Here is an 18,640-nt window from a genome sequence, read left to right as displayed (position 1 = left end):
TTCAATAGCTATTGACAAGAGAGAACCGAATATCAAATATAAAACCATTTTACCTCTATACTGCTGGGCCACCTTACGATGATGACGATTTTCAGGGTGTGTAATTTGCAACATTCAATGATATTGCAAGAATCCATACTACTTTTACGTGGTCCTCTGTAGCTCAGCTGGTAGAGCACGGCGCTTGTAACGCCAAGGTAGTGGGTTCGATCCCCGGGACCACCCATACACAAACATGTATGCACGCATGACTGTAAGTCGCTTTGGATAAAAGCGTCTGCTAAATGGCATATTTAGTATAAAGTATCTTCACTATGAAGGGTAATGTTCTTAGAACAACCAATAGATGGAGCCAGTTAGCTACATTGCACACTAGCCAGCCAATAAACTACATTACACACTTGCCAGCCAAGGTGTTGAGTAGGCTGCACTTGTCATACTGAAGTGAACCAGGAGATGGGGAGCTACACCACTCGTTTCGCTCCTACCAAAGGAACTTTCACAGCTACTGTCGCAGTCATAATGTCCTGTATGCAATTCTGTGTGGACTTGTCCGTTTTTAGATGGTATCTAAACAGTTTCCTGTCAGAAAATACTTCGTATCGGGTATGGGTGTTTATTTATGAGAGTACTCTAATACTTACTTTCTTTTGCACTGCCGTACTGAGAAGAGCGCGCGCGCTGAAGGTGCGTTTTACGCATTAAATCTTACAATGAGAGGTGAGTTCCTTACAGTTAATTCCCCTGCGAATGTATTTAATCAAAGTCGGCAATCCTGGTTATTTTAGTTTGTTTATCAATGAATTCACTTTGATAATTGCGTTTCTAGAGTGCGTCGTGTGCGTATGGGCATTTATCCTGCTGCTAATGTTACCAACATGTCCAGGGGAAGAGGTCAAAGACGCCTCTGCGGATGTTGGTAAGTGTCTAATATCTTGTATTATTATAACCTATAGTATTATTCTCAGGGCTGCCAAGTTTTCCGGGGGCTGCAAACTTTTTCAGGGGGTCCGGCCCAGGATTTTTTTTCTTCTTGCAATTCTACATGTTTTCTAATGGTTTAGCCTTAGGCCCTTTTTAAAGCACAGGTCAGATGTATTACGTTTTTTTAAAAAGACGAATACACACTCAAAACTCGATGACTTGATTTGACGTTACTTAAAGATTATTTGGCCATTACATTTAGAGTATGCTAACTGTATAATATATTAATGGTTGGTGACAGTGGCTAACCATAGTATGGATTGCAGTCTCTCCTTGTCTTTAAGAAACCTATATGTAAATATGTAATTAATTTGGGTGAACTATCCCTTTAAAATAGGACCATAGAAAATCCTGCCTTGAGGTACAGTTAACTGCCAAAATAAAGGAAACCCCCAATGTAGTTTCTTAATAAGGCATTAAGCCACCATGTGCTGCCAGAACAGATTCAATGTGCCTTGGCATAGATTCCACAAGTGTCTGGAACTCTATTGGAGGAATGCAACACCATTCTTCCATGAGAAATTCCATCATTTGGTGTTTTGTTGATGGTGGTGGAAAACGCTGTCTTAGGCGGCTCCAGAATCTCCCATAAGTGTTCAATTGGATTGAGATCTGGTGACTGAGACACACACACACACAAATAAAATTGTATTTGTCACATTCGCCAAATACAACGGGTGTAAACTTTACCGTGAAATGCGTGCTTAATACAAGCCCTTCCAAACGATGCAGAGTTAAAAAGTAATACTCAAAATGGCTAGTGTGCAATAAAATACAATAAAATAAAATACAATTTTATTGGTCACATACACGTGTTTAGCAGATGTTATTGCGGGTGTAGCGAAATGCATGTGCTTCTAGCTCCGACAGTGCAGTAATATCTAATAAGTAGAATGTAACAATTTCACAACATATACCTACTACACACAAATCTAAGTAAGGAATGAATTAAGAATATATACATATATGGACGAGCGATGTCAGAGCGGCATGGACTAAGATACAGTAGAATAGTATAGAATACAGTATATACATATGAGATGAGTAATGCAAGTCATGTAAACATTATTAAAGTGCCTAGTGTTCCATTTCTTAAAGTGGCCAGTGATTTCTAGTCTATGTCTATAGGCAGCATCCTCTGTGCTAGTGATGGCTGTTTAACAGTCTGATGGCCTTGAGATAGAAGCTGTTTTTCAGTCTCTCTGTCCCAGCTTTGATGGACCTGTACTGACCTCGCCTTCTGGATGCTAGCGGGGTGAACAGGCAGTGGCTCAGGTGGTTGATGTCCTTGATTATCATTTTGGCATTCCTGTGACATCGGATGCTGTAGGTGTCCTGGAGGGCGGGTAGTTTGCCCCCGGTAATACGTTGTGCAGACCGCACCACCCTCTGGAGAGCCTTGCGATCGCGGGCGGTGCAGTTGCCGTACCAGGCAACTGTAAAAGTTTGTGAGTGTTTTAGGTGCCAAGCCACATTTCTTTAGCCTCCTGAGGTTGAAGAGGCTCTGTTGCGACTTCTTCACCACACTGTCTGTGTGGGGGGTCCATTTCAGTTTGTCAGTGATGTGTACGCCAAGGAACTTGAAGCTTTCCACCTTTTCCACTGCGGTCTCGTCAATGTGGAAAGGGGGGTGCACCCTCTGCTGTTTCCTGAAGTCCATGATCATCTCCTTTGTTTTGTTGACGTTGAGTGAGAGGTTATTTTCCTGGCACCACACTCCCAGAGCCCTCACCTCCTCCCTGTAGGCTGTCCCTCCATTGTTGGTAATCAAGCCTACTACTGTTGTGTCGTCTGCAAACTTGATGATTGAGTTGGAGGCGTGCTTAGCCACGCAGTCATAGGTGAACAGGGAGTACAGGAGTGGGCTGAGCATGCACCCTTGTGGGGCCCCAGTGTTAAGGATCAGCGAAGTGGAGGTGTTGTTTCCTATCTTCACCACCTAGGGGCGGCCCGTCAGGAAGTCAAATCAAATCAAATGTTATTTGTCACTTGCGCCGAATACAACAGGTGTAGACCTTACAGTGAAATGCTTACTTACAAGCCCTTAACCAACAATGCAGTTTTAAGAAAGAATACCCTAAACAAATAAAAAATATAAAGTAACAAATAATGAAAGAGCAGCAGTAAAATAACAATAGTAAAATAACAATAGTGAGGCTATATACAGGGGGTACCGGCACAGAGTCAATGTACGGGGGTACAGGTTAGTCGAGGTAATTGAGGTAATATGTACATGTAGGTAGAGTTATTAAAGTGACTATGCATAGATAATAAAGAGAGTAGCAGCAGCGTAAAAGGGGGGGGGGGGGGTGCAAATAGTCTGGGTAGCCATTTGATTAGATGCTCGGGAGTCTTATGGCTTGGGGGTAGAAGCTGTTTAGAAGCCTCTTGGACCTAGACTTGGCGCTCCGGTACCGCTTGCCGTGCGGTAGAAGAGAGAACAGTCTATGACTAGAGTGGCTGGAGTCTTTTACAATTTTCAGGGCCTTCTTGACACCGCCTGGTATAGAGGTCCTGGATGGCAGGAAGCTTGGCCCCAGTGATGTACTGGGCCGTACCCACTACCCTCTGTAGTGCCTTGCGGTCGGATGCCGAGCAGTTGCCATACCAGGCAGTGATGCAACCAGTCAGGATGCTCTCGATTGTGCAGCTGTAGAACCTTTTGAGGATCTGAGGACCCATGCCAAATCTTTTCAGTCTCCTGAGGGGAATTGGTTTTATCGTGCCCTCTTCACGACTGTCTTGGTGTGCTTGGACCATTTAGTTTGTTGGTGATGTGGACACCAAGGAACTTGAAGCTGTCAACCTGCTCCACTACAGCCCCCTCGATGAGAATGGGGGCGTGCTCGGTCCTGTTCTTTTTGCCTGTAGTCCACAATCATCTCCACTATCATCTCCAACTGGGTCCAGGACCCAGTTGCACAGGGCGGGGTTCAGACCCAGGGCCCGAGCTTAATGATGAGCTTCGAGGGTACAATGGTGTTGAAGACTGAGCTGTAGTCAATGAACAGCATTGAACAGTATTCCTCTTGACCAGATGGGATAGGGCAGTGTGCAGGCGATTGCATCATCCATTAATCTATTGGGACGGTATGCAAATTGCAGTGGGTCTAGGGTGGGGAGTAAGGTGGAGGTGATATGATCCTTTACTAGCCTCTCAAAGCACTTCATGATGACAGATGAATGCTACGAGGCAATAGTCATTTAGTTCAGTTACCTTCATTTTCTTGGGTACAGGAACAATGGTGGACATCTTGAAGCAAGTGGGGACAGCAGACTGGGATAGGGAGAGATTGAATATGTCCTTAAACACTCCAGCCAGCTGGTCTGCGCATGCTCAGCGGACGCAGCTAAGGATTCCGTCTGGGCTGGCAGCCTTGCGAGGGTTAACACGCTTAAATGTCTTATGTCGGCCACGGAGAACGAGAGCTCACAGTCCTCGGGGGATGCCTGCGTCAGCGGCACTGTGTTATCCTCAAAGCTTGTCTTGGAGCAAGACGTCAGTGTGCGTGACGTGACTGGTTTTCCTTTCATAATCCGTGATTGTCTGGAGTCTCTGCCACATACGTCGCGTGTGTAAGCCATTGAATTGCGACTCCACTTTGTCTCTGTACTGACGTTTTGCCTGTTTGATTGCCTTATGGAGGGCATAACTGGACTGTTTGTATTCGACTATATTTCCAGTCACCTTGCCGGGGTTAAATGCAGTGGTTCGCACTTTCAGTTTTGCGCGAATGCTGACATCTATCCACGGTTTTTAGTTTGGATAGGTTTTAATCGTCACAGTGGGAACAACATCCCCTAGACACTTTCTGATGAACTCCGTCACCATGTCAGTGTATACGTCAATTTTATTCTCAGAGGCAACCCAGAACATATCCCAGTCCGTGTGATCAAAACAATCGTGAAGCATGGATTCCGATTGGTCAGACCAGCATTGAATAGACTTTAGCACGGATACTTCCTGTTTGAGTTTCTGCCTTTAGGAAGGGAGGAGCAGAATGGAGTCATGATCTGATTTGCTGAAGGGAGGGCGGGGGAGGGCCTTGTAGCCATCCCGGAAGGAAGAGTAACAATGGCCGAGAGTTTTTGAAGTTTGAGTACTGCAGGCAATGTGTTAATAAAACTTTGTTAGCGTTTTCCTCAGGTTTGCTTTATTAAAGTCCCCAGCTACAATAAATGTGGCCTCAGGATATGCAGTTTCCAGTTTGCACAAGTTCCAGTGTAGTTCCTTGAGAGCTGTTGTGGTATTGGCTTGAGGGGGAATATACACAGCTGTGACGATAACCGAAGATAATTCTTTCAGGAGGTAATGCGGTTGGCATTTGATTGTGAGGTATTCTAGGTTGAATGAACAAAAGGACTTGAGTTCCTGTAAGTTACCACAATCACACCATGAGTAGTTAATCATGAAACATACATTGCGCGATGTACTGAGAACCCAGCTGGCTGTATGGACGGGGACAGTATACCTGAAGAGAGCCATGATTCCGTGAAACAGAGTATGTTACAGTCCCTGATGTCTCTCTGGAAAGAGATCCTCGCCCTGAGCTCGTCTACTTTATTGTCCAGGGACTGAACATTAGCGAGTAATATACTCATAAGCGGTGGATGGTGTGTACTAAAAGTCCACTCCGAATACCTCTTTTCCGCCGGTGGCGTCTTGGAGCAGCCTCTGGGATAAGTTCAATTGCTTTGGGGGGTACAAACAAAGGATCCAATTCAGGAAAGTCGTATTTCTGGTCGAAATGCTGGGGTGTTACCGTCGCTCTGTTATTCAAAAGTTATTTTCGGCTGTACAGTGCCTTGCAAAAGTATTCATCCCCCTTGGCGTTTTTACTATTTTGTTGTATTACAACTTGTAATTTAAATTGATTTTTATTTGGATTTCATGTAATGGACATACACAAAATAGTCCAAATTGGTGAAGTGAAATGAAAAAAATAACTTGTTTCAAAAAAATTTATAATGGAAAAGTGGTGCGTGCATATGTATTCACCCCCTTTGCTATGAAGCCCCTAAATAAGATCTGGTGCAACCAATTACCTTCAGAAGTCACATAATTACTTAAATAAAGTCCATCTGTGTACAATCTAAGTGTCACATGATCTCAGTATTTATACACCTGTTCTGAAAGGCCCCAGAGTCTGCAACACCACTAAGCAAGGTACACCACCAACAAGCGGCACCATTAAGACCAAGGAGCTCTCCAAACAGGTCAGGGAAAAGTTGTGGAGAAGTACAGATCAGGGTTGGGTTATAAAAAAATATCAGAAACTTTGAACATCCCACGGAGCACCATTAAGTCCATTATAAAACAAATGGAAAGAATATGGCACCACAACAAACCTGCCAAGAGAGGGCCGCCCACCAAAACTCTCGGACCAGGCAAGGAGGGCATGCAACACAGAGACCAAAGTAACCCTGAAGGAGCTGCAAAGCTCCACAGCGGATATTGGAGTATCTGTCCATAGGACCACTTTAAGCCGTACACGCCACAGAGCTGGGCTTTACAGAAGAGTGGCCAGAAAAAAGCCATTGCTTAAAGAAAAAAAATAAGCAAACACGTTTGGTGTTCGCCAAAAGGCACGTGGGAGACTCCCTAAACATATGGAAGAAGGTACTGAGCTTTTTGGCCATCAAGGAAAACGTTATGTCTGGCACAAACCCAACACCTCTCATCACCCCGAGAACACCATCCCTGTTTTTCCATCGGCAGGGACTGGGAAACTGGTCAGAATTGAAGGAATGATGGATGGTGCTAAATACAGGGAAATTCTTGAGGGAAACCTGTTTCAGTTTTCCAGAGATTTGAGACTGGGACGGAGGTTCACCTTCCAGCAGGACAGTGACCCTAAGCATACTGCTAAAGCAACACTCGAGTGGTTTAAGGGGAAACATTTAAATGTCTTGGAATGTCCTAGTCAAAGCCCAGACCTCAATCCAATTGAGAATCTGTGGTATGACTTAAAGATTGCTGTACACCATTGGATACCCATACAACTTGAAGGAGCTGGAGCAGTTCTGCCTTGAAGAATGGGCAAAAATCCCAGTGGCTAGATGTGCCAAGCTTATAGAGACATACCCCAAGAGACCTGCAGCTGTAATTGCTGCAAATGGTGGCTCTACAAAGTATTGACTTTGGGGGGGGTGAATAGTTATGCGCGCTCAAGTTCTGTTTTATTGTCTTATTTCTTATATTTCACAATAAAACATATTTAGCATCTTCAAAGTGGTAGGCATGTTGTGTAAATCAAATGATACAACCCCCCCCCAAAATCACTTTCGCAAGCCACTGTATGTAATAATGTAAAGAACGTTCTGGGCTAATGTGAGAATTAACACCAAAAATACAAAATACTGGAAAGTTGCTTGGAGCCAGAAACAGGGCGGCCATGTCTATCAGTGCCATCTTGTAAAAGCCTGATGCTGCCACCACCATGCTTCACAGTAGTGATGGTGTTAGATGGGTGATGAGCTGTGCCTGGTTTTCTCCAGACATAGTGCTTCGCATACATGCCAAAATGTTAATTTTTTGTCTCATCAGACCACATAATCTTTTACCTTATGCTCTGTGTCTTTCACGTGCCTTTTTGCAAACTCCAGGCGTGTTGTCATGTGCCTTTTTTCTCAGGAGTGGCTTCCATCTGGCCACTCTCCCATAAAGCCCAGATTGGTGAAGTGCTGTAGAGACTGTTGTCCTTCTGGCAGGTTCTCCCATCTCAGCCAAGGAACTCTGTAGTTCTGTCAGAGTGGTCATCGGGTTCTTGGTCACCTCCCGGTTGCTCAGTTTGGTCAGACAGCCAGCTCTAGGCAGAGTCTGGGTAGTTCCATATTTGTTCAGTTTCCTAATGGTGGAGACCACTTTGCTCTTGGAAACATTCAACACTCTAGAAAATATTTTATACTCTTCCCCACAATTTTTGAGATCTGCGGACAGTTCCTTGGACTTCACGATATAGTTTCTGCTCTGACATGCACTGTCAACTGTGGGACCTTTATATAGACAGGTGTGTTTCTTTCTAAATCACATCCAAACAATTGAATTGGCCACAGGTGGACTCTCAAGGATGATCAAAGGAAATTGGATGCACCTGAGCTAAATTTGGAGGGTCATAGCAAAGGGGTGTGAATACTTATGTACATTTCATTATTTGCAAACATTTCTAAACATGTTTTCACTTTGTCATTATGGGGTATTGTGTGTAGATGGGTGAGAATGTTTTATTTATTTAATCAATTTTAAATTCAGGCTTTAACGCAACAAAATGTGGAATAAGTCAAGGGGTATACTTTCTGAAGGTACTGTATCTACATGAATGCTGGGTAAAGTGACTAGGCATCAGGATAGATCATAATAATAATAATAATAATAATAAGAGTAAAATAAAGAACAGAGTAGCAGAAGCATATGATGAGTGTAAAAGTGTGTTTGTGTGTGTGTGTGTGTGTGTGTGTGTGTGTGTGTGTGCGTGCGTGTGGATGTAGTGTATGTGAATGTGTGTGGGTTTTGTGTGTGAGTGTCAGTGTCAGTGTAGTGTGTGGGTGTGAGGGAGTGTGTATGTGTAAATATAGTCTTGTGAGTGTGCATAGAGTCAGTGCAAGACAGGGTCAGTGCAGATAGTCCAGGTAACCATTTAATTTACTATTTTAGCAGTCTTATTGCTTGGGTGTAGAAGCCGTCTCTGAACATGTTGGTCCTAGAGCCAATGTTCCGGTACCGTTTGCCGGACGGTAGCAGAGTGAAGAGTTTATGGCTTGGACACACACACACACACACACACACACTTCACACACACACAGACCCCTCTTTCAAAGTCACTGAAATCTCTTCTTCTAGCCATGGTAGCTAAAATACTGGGCATTTTTATACATGACCCTAAGCATGATGGGCTGTTAATTGTTTAATTAACTTAGGAACCACACCTGAGTGGAAGCAACTGCTTTCAATATACTTTATCCCTTATTTATTCAAGTGTTTCTTTTATTTTGGCAGTTACCTGTAGCTCTCCAAGAGGGTTGGTATTTTCCCCAAGTATGGGGGTTTGAATATGTTCATGTGACATTTGATTTCTACAAAATTACCCCACATTCAAGAAAAATCAAATGAATATCAATTTTCAGGTGGTTGAGGCTGATTTGCAAAACCTTGCCATCTTACTCTACATAGGCAAGATCTTTTGCAGTTATGCCTACCGTTTTTGCCTAGCAGCTTGTGCACAATACTAAAATGTCAAAACAGGATATTTAAGGCAAGGGGCATTTCAATATAGCCTATTCTCATTTTATGACTTAGCCTATATTCAGAACACTGGCCATAAATGCTTAGAAAAATGCATAGCCCTCATTTAACTTTTTGTAATTATACAATTTCTTTTCAAAGACACAAGTTGGCATATCTGATTTCAAATAGTCTAATTACATCAGCAAAATTGGTATGTGAATCAAAAGTATGGGGAATAGCAGTAGTGTTTTTGCTGAGATATGCACACTAATTAACCTATATTTTAGTCCATTGTAGGGGATGGGAATAGTTCTACAGGGATTTTTCTGCCACAGAAACCCTCGGCCGTCTAAGCGTTTTTTCAGGACGCCTAAATACAAACTGCCAATATATAAAGTATGTAGAAAATATTATGGACCTATATATTTTTAAATAATATATTCTTTGAGAACTAACAATCACCAAAATAAAAGCTTAACAGTATTTATTTTGTTATTAAGTTTGAGCAAAAGAACACAGATTGAGGCAAAATGCATAGAATTGCGGGAAATTCTTTAAAAATGCAAAATGTTCTCTCAGCTACATGAAAGAATATGTAGAATCCCTGGAAATTAGCTTTGAAACTGCAACATTTTCTCTCAGATCCATGGCAAAATGTGTAGAATTGTATAATAAATTGATAAAGAGTCGAATAAATTGATAAAAGTAACAATGTAAATTTCTCTCAGACAAGGTTATCAAAACGTCACGCCAGGGTAAGCCAACACGAAATAGAGCCCTTACTTTAATTGTTTCAAAAATAAATGGTGGGAAAATGATTGGAACCATTTCCCTGTTTGACCGCTAGGTTTTTGGGGGTATTATGACACCTCCACTGTGGGGCTCTATCGGCACGAATTTGCACGAAGTGGGCAGTTCGGTTTTGTCACTTCAAGCCCAAATACACTGAACAAAAATATAAACGCAAAATGTAAAGTGTTTCATGAGCTGTTAGTGAGCATTTCTCCATTGCCAAGATAATCCATCCACCTGACAGGTGTGGCATCCCATCCTTTAACCAAATATACTTTTCTGCAACCCGCCTCACCCAATGTGGAATGGATTCTATTATTTCTTTATTTTAATCAAGAACCTACGGCTGAAACTAGCCAGCTAGCCAGCTAACTAGCTACTTGCTATTAGCCACCGTTAGCGGTCTTCACCACTGTCCGTGGCCTTCCCTACCTACCAGCCAGCTCTAGCCTGGACAATTATAGGTTTGCACAGCGTACTATCGACCCAGAGCATATCGGAGTTTCTGCCGGAATCACTGAATCACTGGACCTTAACACCGGATCATCGCAACTAGCTAGCTGCAACCGAATAGCTGTTGTTGGCTAATTCACCACTGTCCCGATGCAATAGTTAGCCTTGAGCTAGGCCCATCTCCCGGCTATCTACCTCTCTGTCAACCGGATGGGACCTCCTAGTGTCGACACGGAGCCCCGCCGATCCATCACGACTGGTCTGCCAACGTAATCATCTGATGTGGTTTCAACAGGCTTCCCGTTGCGATGACCACGAAGTTCCATCTGCTAGCCCCGGCCTGCTAGCACGAGCGTCTGCTAAATGACTAAAATGTAATGTAAATGTAAATCAACAGCCGTGCCTCCTGCTCGCCAGTGCTGTAGCAGCCTACAAACTGCTCCCGGACTTAGCTATTGCTGTTCACTGGACATTATGATCACTCAGCTACACAGCTGATTCCTGCTGGACTGTTCCTTTACACGGTACCCTATCCTGTTTATCTGTTTAGCCTCAGCCCAAACTTTCGTCGCCATTACCAGTTGTTGTCTTAGCCCTCTCGAATAACACCTGTGATTGCGTTATACCTCTCTCCCATGTCAATATGCCTAGCCTATTGCTGTTTGGGCTAGTTCTTATTGTACTATTTCACTGTAGAACCTCCAGTCCCGCTCAACCAGCCTCTATCTTTGTCCCACCCCCCATACACACGGAGACCGGCTCAATCGGTACCTCCAGTGATGCTACCTCTTTCATCGTTACCCAATGCTTAGGTGTACCTCCACTGTACTCATATCCTTCCATATCCTTGTCTGTACATAATGCCCTGAATCTATTCTACAACGCCCGGAAATCTGCCCCTTTTATTCTCTGTACCCAACACACTAGAAGACCAGTTCTTAAAGCCTTTAGCCGTATCCTTATTCTATTCCTCCTCTGTTCCTCTGGTGATGTAGAGGTTAACCCAGGCCCTGTAGCCCCCAGTATCACTCCTACTCCCCAGGCGCTATCATTTGTTGACTTCTGTAACCGTAAAAGCCTTGGATTATTGCATCAACATCAGAAGCCTCCTCCCCAAGTTTGAGTTATTCACTGCGTTAGCACACTCTGCCAACCCTGATGTTCTAGCAGTGTCTGAATCCTGGCTTAGGAAGGCTACCAAAAATTCAGAAATGTCCATCCCGAATTACAACATTTTCCGTCTAGATAGAACTGCCAAAGGGGGCGGAGTTGCAATCTACTGTAGAGCTCTATCATACTATCCAGGTCTGTGCCCAAACAGTTTGAGCTTCTACTTCTAAAAATCCACCTTTCCAGAAATAAGTCCCTCACTGTTGCCGCTTGCTACAGAGCCCCCTCAGCCCCCAGTTGTGCCCTGGACACCATATGTGAATTGCTTGCCCCCCATCTATCCTTAGAGTTCGTACTACTTGGTGACCTAAACTGGGATATGCTTAACACCCCGGCCGTCCTACAATCTAAACTAGATGCCCTCAATCTCACACAAATTATCAAGGAACCTACCAGGTACAACCCTAAATCAGTAAACATGGGCACCCTCATAGATATCATCCTGACTAATTTACCCTCTAAATACACCTGCGCTGTCTTCAACCAGGATCTCAGCGATCACTGCCTCATTACCTGCATCCGTAATGGGTCTGTGGTCAAACGACCACCCCTCATCACTGTCAAACACTCCCTAAAACACTTCAGCGAGCAGTCCTTTCTAATTGACCTGGCCCGGGTATCCTGGATGGATATTGACCTCATTCCGTCAGTAGAGGATGCCTGGATGTTCTTCAAAAGTGCTTTCCTCTCCATCTTAAATAAGCATGCCCCATTCAAAAAATGCAGAACTAAGAACAGATATAGCCCCTTGTTCCCCCCAGACTTGACTGCCCTTGACCAGCACAAAAACATCCTGTGGCATACTGCATTAGCATCGAACAGCCCCCGCGATATGCAACTTTTCAGGGAAGTCAGGAACCAATATACACAATCAGTTAGGAAAGCAAAGGCTAACTTTTTCAAACAGAAATGTGCATCCTGTAGCACTAACTCCAAAAAGTTTTGGGACACTGTAAAGTCCATGGAGAATAAGAGCACCTCCTCCCAGCTACCCACTGCACTGAGGCTAGGAAACACTGTCACCACCGATAAATCTACGATAATCGAGAATTTCAATAAGCATCTTGCTACGGCTGGCCATGCTTTCACCTGGCTACCCCTACCCCGGCCACCAGCTCTGCACCCTCTGCTGCAACTTGCCCATGCCCCCCCGCTTCTCCTTCACCCAAATTCAGATAGCTGATGCCCTGAAAGAGCTGCAAAATCAGCTGGGCTAGACAATCTAGACCCTTTCTTTCTAAAATTAGCCACCGAAATTGTCGCAACCCCTATTACTAGCCTGTTCAACCTCTCTTTCGTATCGTCTGAGATCCCCAGAGATTGGAAAGCTGCCACGGTCATCCCCTCTTCAAAGGGGGTGACACTCTGTATCCAAACTGTTACAGACCTATATCCATCCTCCCCTGCCTTTTGAATGTATTTGAAAGCTAAGTTAACAAACAGATCACCGACCATTTCGAATCCCACCGTACCTTCTCCGCTATGCACGCTCAAGGTCCTAAACGATATAATAACCACAATCGATAAAAGACAGTACTGTGCAGACGTCTTTATCGACTTGGCCAAGGCTTTTGACTCTGTCAATCACCGCATTCTTATTGGCAGACTAAATAACCTTGGTTTCTCAAATGACTGCCTCGCCTGGTTCACCAACTACTTCTCAGATAGAGTTCAATGTGTCAAATCGGAGGGCCTGTTGTCTGGACCTCTGGCAGTCTCTATTGGGGTGCCACAGGGTTCAATTCTCGGAACGACTCTTTTCTCTGTGTATATCAATGATGTCGCTCTTGCTGCTGGTGACTCTCAGATCCACCTCTATGCAGACGACACCATTTTGTATACATCTGGCCCTTCATTGGACACTGTTAACAAACCTCCAAACGAGCTTCAATGCCATACAACACTTCTTCCGTGGCCTCCAACTGCTCTTAAACGCTAGTAAAACTAAATGCATGCTCTTCAATCGAACGCTCCCTGCACCCGCCCGCCCGACTAGAATCACTACTCTAGGCGGGTCTGACTTAGAATATGTGGACAACTACAAATACCTAGGTGTCTGGTTAGACTGTAAACTCTCCTTCCAGACTCACATTAAGCATCTCCAATCCAAAGTTAAATCTAGAATCGGCTTCCTATTTCGCAACAAAGCCTCCTTCACTCATGCTGCTAAACATGCCCTCGTAAAACTGACTATCCTACCGATCCTTGACTTCGGCGATGTCATTTACAAGATCATCCAACACTCTACTCAGCAAATTGGATGTAGTCTATCACAGTGCCATCCGTTTTGTCACCAAAGCCCCATATACTACCCACCATTGTGGCCTGTACGCTCTCGTTGGCTGGCCCTCACTACATATTCGTCTCCAAACCCACTGGCTCCAGGTCATCTATAAATCTCTTCTAGGCAAATCCCCGCCTTATCTTAGCTCATTGGTCACCATAGCAACACCCACCCATAGTATGCGTTCCAGCAGGTATATCTCACTGGTCATCCCCAAAGCCAACACCTCCTTTGGCCGCCTATCCTTCCAGTTCTCTGCTGCAAATGACTGGAACGAACTGCAAAAATCTCTGAAGCTGGAGACACTTATCTCCCTCACTATCTTTAAGCGTCAGTTGTCAGAGCAGCTTACCGATCACTGCACCTGTACACAGCCCATCTGTAATTAGCCCACCCAACTACCTCATCCCCATATTGTTATTTACATTGTTATTTATTTTGCTCATTTGCACCCCAGTGTCTCTATTTGCACATCTTCTGCACATCTATCACTCCAGTGTTAATACTAAATTGTAATTATTTTGCACTATGGCCTATTTATTGCCTTACCTCCATAACTTACTACATTTGCACACACTGTATATAGATTTTCTATTGTGTTATTGACTGTACGTTTTGTTTATTCCATATGTAACTCTGTGTTTGTTGTTTTTATCGCACTGCTTTGCTTTATCTTGGCCAGGTCACAGTTGTAAATGACAACTTGTTCTCAACTGGCTTACCTGGTTAAATAAAGAAAAAATAAAAATCAAGAAGCTGATTAAACAGCATGATCATTACACAGGTGCACCTTGTGCTGGGTTAGATAAAAGTGCTTCATTCTATAGCTAGAGGACTCCTGAAATCTCCAGGAGTGATAAGTATACTTTTTTTTTGTCTTTATCTGTTGTGGTCTATTACTGTCTTTTTGCTAGCTAGGGCCATCTACTTTAATTGCTGCCTGTTTTCCCAGTTTGTGAACTGCTGACTGATCATAATTTGCAGATAGTTGTTGACACATCAACCAGGATCAAGGGGCAGGGTAATTTCTGACTTGTTTTGGTAATCAATGGCTGTATTGGGGGGAGTGGTTTCACCTCTTCTAGGCAATCAGCAATTAGTACAGGGAGGTGTGCTCTCCACCTCTGCTGGGCAATTAGCAATTATTGTTAGTTCTTCAGTCTCCCCTGGTTTCTTAGCGGCAGCTGTAAGCGGCGGTCGTGTCCGTGGTGGTTTTGTCGCAAAACTAAGACCGTCGCCGAAACAAAGACGGCTCTGCCGAGTTGTTCTTCGGAGTTGTTCGAGGAAGGAAAGAGAGGAAGACTCCACATCACTCTCTCACTTGTGTATCTTACCTAGTTATTTACAAATTATCTCATTTTGCTCTTTTGTAGCTTTTAAACTATGTGTGTGTTTCTATACCTGTTCACACCTCTCCCTGCAGGCTTTACAGACGCTCCCCACCCCTTGGCTGCAACCCTTCTAATTTAGTGTACCCTGTGCGCACAACCCATTTGGAATTCCGGGTCTCTGGCAGCATTTGGAACTGCTGATCTGTGGTTAAGAACGCTGAGTTATTGGTGCGGCTGGCTTCCGGGTTAAGCGGGCATTGTGTCAAGATGCAGTGTGGCTTGGCTGGGTTGTGTTTCGGAGGACGCACGGCTCTCGACCTTCGCCTCTCCCGAGTCCATACGGAAGTTGCAGCGATGGGACAAGACTGTAACTACCAATTGGATACCACAAAATTGGGGAGAAAACATAAAAATAGCCTTCAGTCCCTTGACTTTTTGGCCCTGACGGAGACATGGATCACCCCAGAGAACACTGCTACTCCAGCTAATTTTTCTTCATCTAAGTTTTCTCTCATAGTCCGAGAGCATCTGATCGTCGCGGTGGTGGCACAGGTCTACTCATTTCACCTAAGTGGAGATTTTCTCTTTTCTCCCTCTCTCACCTGTGCATCTCCTCATTTCAATTCCATACTGTCACTTGTCCACTCAAGCTTAACATAATTGTCATCTGTCGCTCACCAGGCACCCTTGGAGAGTTCCTCAATGAGCTTGACACCTTGATAAGCTCATTTCCTCACGATGGCTCACCTCTCTTCGTACTTGGCGACTTCAACCTCCTGACATCTGCCTTCGATTCATTTCTTTCCAACTCTTTCTTTCTCCTCCTTGCCTCTTTTGACCTCACCCTTTCCCAATCCCCTCCAAGTCAAAAGGCAGGCAACACGCTTGACCTCATCTTTACTAGAGGCTGCTCGCCTACTAATCTCACTGCAAACCCCCTCCAGGTCTCTGATCACTACTTTGTTTCCTTTTCTGTCTCCCTTTCCTCTAACCCTAACCACTCAGTCCCTACCCAGATGGTCATGCGCCGTCGCAATCTTTGCTCTCTCTCTCCCACTACTCTCTCCTCTTCTATCCTATCATGTCTCCCTTCTGCTAAATCCTTCTCCCTTCTGTCTCCTGATTCTGCCTCTTCGACCCTACTTTCCTCTCTTTCCGCATCCTATGACTCGCACTCTCCCTTTCCTCCCGGCCGGCTCGGCCCTCCCTTCCTGCTCCGTGGCTGAGTGACTCGTTGCGAGCTTACAGAACAGGGCTGCGGGCAACTGAGCAAAAAACTTCTGGAGGACCTATAATCCTTTCACTCCCTCCTCTCTACCTTCTCTTCCTCTGTATCTGCTGCTAAAGCAACTTTCAACCACTCTAAATTTCAAGCTTCTGCCTCTAACCCTAGGAAACTATTTTCTACCTTCTCCTCCCTCCTTAATCCTCCACCCGCTCCCCCTCCCTCTCTGCGGACAACTTTGTCAACCACTTTGAAAAAAAGGTTGACTACATCCGCTACTCATTCACTCAGCCTATTGAGTCCACTGGTCTCACTCACACAGAACTACCAAACGCCTTGACCTCTTTCTCCCCTCTCTCTCCAGATGACATCCTGTGACTACTGAGGTCTAGCCGCCCGACAACCTGCATGCTCGTCCCCATCCCCTCCTCCCTTCTCCAGACCATCTCTGGAGACCTCCAATTCCTAATTTTCCTCATCAACTCATCCCTGACCACTGGCTGCATCCCCTGACTTCAAAATGGGTTGCTCCCCTCCTCAAGAAACCAACACTTAATTTCTGTACCATAAGCCGCCTCCAACGTCATTTTAGAGAATTTGGCAATACGTCCAACCGGCCTCACAACCACAGACCACGTGTAACCATGCCAGCACAGCACCTCCACATCCGGCTTCTTCACCTGCAGGATCATCTGAGACCAGCCACCCGGACAGCTGATGAAAGTGTGGGTTTGCACAACTAGGGCTGTTACGGTTAGCATATTACCGCCACACCGGCGGTCTTGAGTCATGACCGCAGTCAAATTCCACCTGACCGTTTAATCATGGTAACTAGGCTTCTCCAAAACGCTCTGATGTCGCTGATGGTCATTACAGTGAGGGAAAAAAGTATTTGATCCCCTGCTGATTTTGTACGTTTGCCCACTGACCAAGAAATGATCAGTCTATAATTTTTATGTTAGGTTTATTTGAACAGTGAGAGACAGAATAACAACAAGAAAATCCAGAAAAACGCATGTCAAAAATGTTATAAATTGATTTGCATTTTAATGAGGGAAATAAGTATTTGACCCCTTCTCAAACAGTAAGATTTCTGGCTCCCAGGTGTCTTTTATACAGGTAACGAGCTGAGATTAGGAGCACACTCTTAAAGGGAGTGCTCCTAATCTCAGTTTGTTACCTGTATAAAAGACACCTGTCCACAGAAGCAATCAATCAATCAGATTCCAAACTCTCCACCATGGCCAAGACCAAAGAGCTCTCCAAGGATGTCAGAGACAAGATTGTAGACCTACACAAGGCTGGAATGGGCTACAAGACCATCGCCAAGCAGCTTGGTGAGATGGTGACAACAGTTGGTGCGATTATTCACAAATGGAAGAAACACAAAATAACTGTCAATCTCCCTCGGCCTGGGGCTCCATGCAAGATCTCACCTCGTGGAGTTGCAATGATCATGAAAACGGTGAGGAATCAGCCCCGAACTACACGGGGGGATCTTGTCAATTATCTCAAGGCAGCTGGGACCATAGTCACCAAGAAAACAATTGGTAACACACTACGCCGTGAAGAACTGAAATCCTGCAGTGCCCGCAAGGTCCCCCTGCTCAAGAAAGCACATATACAGGACCGTCTGAAGTTTGCCAATGAACACCTGAATGATTCAGAGGAGAACTGGGTGAAAGTGTTTTGGTCAGATGAGACCAAAATCGAGCTCTTTGGCATCAACTCAACTCGCCGTGTTTGGAGGAGGAGGAATGCTGCCTATGACCCCAAGACCACCATCCCCACCGTCAAACATGGAGGTGGAAACATTATTCTTTGGGGGTGTTTTTCTGCTAAGGGGACAGGACAACTTCACTGCATCAAAGGGACGATGGACGGGGCCATGTACCGTCAAATCGTGGGTGAGAACCTCCTTCCCTCAGCCAGGGCATTGAAAATGGGTTGTGGATGGGTATTCCAGCATGACAATGACCCAAAACACACGGCCAAGGCAACAAAAGAGTGGCTCAAGAAGAAGCACATTAAGGTCCTGGAGTGGCCTAGCCAGTCTCCAGACCTTAATCCCATAGAAAATTTGTGGAGGGAGCTGAAGGTTCGAGTTGCCAAACGTCAGCCTCGAAACCTTAATGACTTGGAGAAGATCTGCAAAGAGGAATGGAACAAAATCCCTC

The 18,640-nt window shown here is 44.8% G+C and overlaps 1 protein-coding gene across 1 annotated transcript in view; it reads left to right on the top strand.

Annotated features, from left to right (window-relative positions):
• Positions 1-518: 518 nt before the first annotated feature.
• The window catches only part of ptgs1 (prostaglandin-endoperoxide synthase 1), a 100,628-nt gene continuing 82,506 nt past the window's right edge, over positions 519-18,640 (top strand). Inside the window, exons 1-2 of the mRNA XM_041900731.2 lie at positions 519-720; positions 830-919. Of these exons, the coding sequence (XP_041756665.1) occupies positions 714-720; positions 830-919 (97 nt within the window). The 5' untranslated portion in view covers positions 519-713. The remainder of the gene's footprint in view (positions 721-829; positions 920-18,640) is intronic.

This window comes from Coregonus clupeaformis, chromosome 16 (genome assembly GCF_020615455.1).
Source record: "Coregonus clupeaformis isolate EN_2021a chromosome 16, ASM2061545v1, whole genome shotgun sequence".
In the NCBI taxonomy this organism is placed as follows: domain Eukaryota; kingdom Metazoa; phylum Chordata; class Actinopteri; order Salmoniformes; family Salmonidae; genus Coregonus; species Coregonus clupeaformis.
The sequence above is the reverse complement of the archived record's forward strand: the minus strand, read 5'-3'. Positions and strand labels throughout refer to the sequence as shown.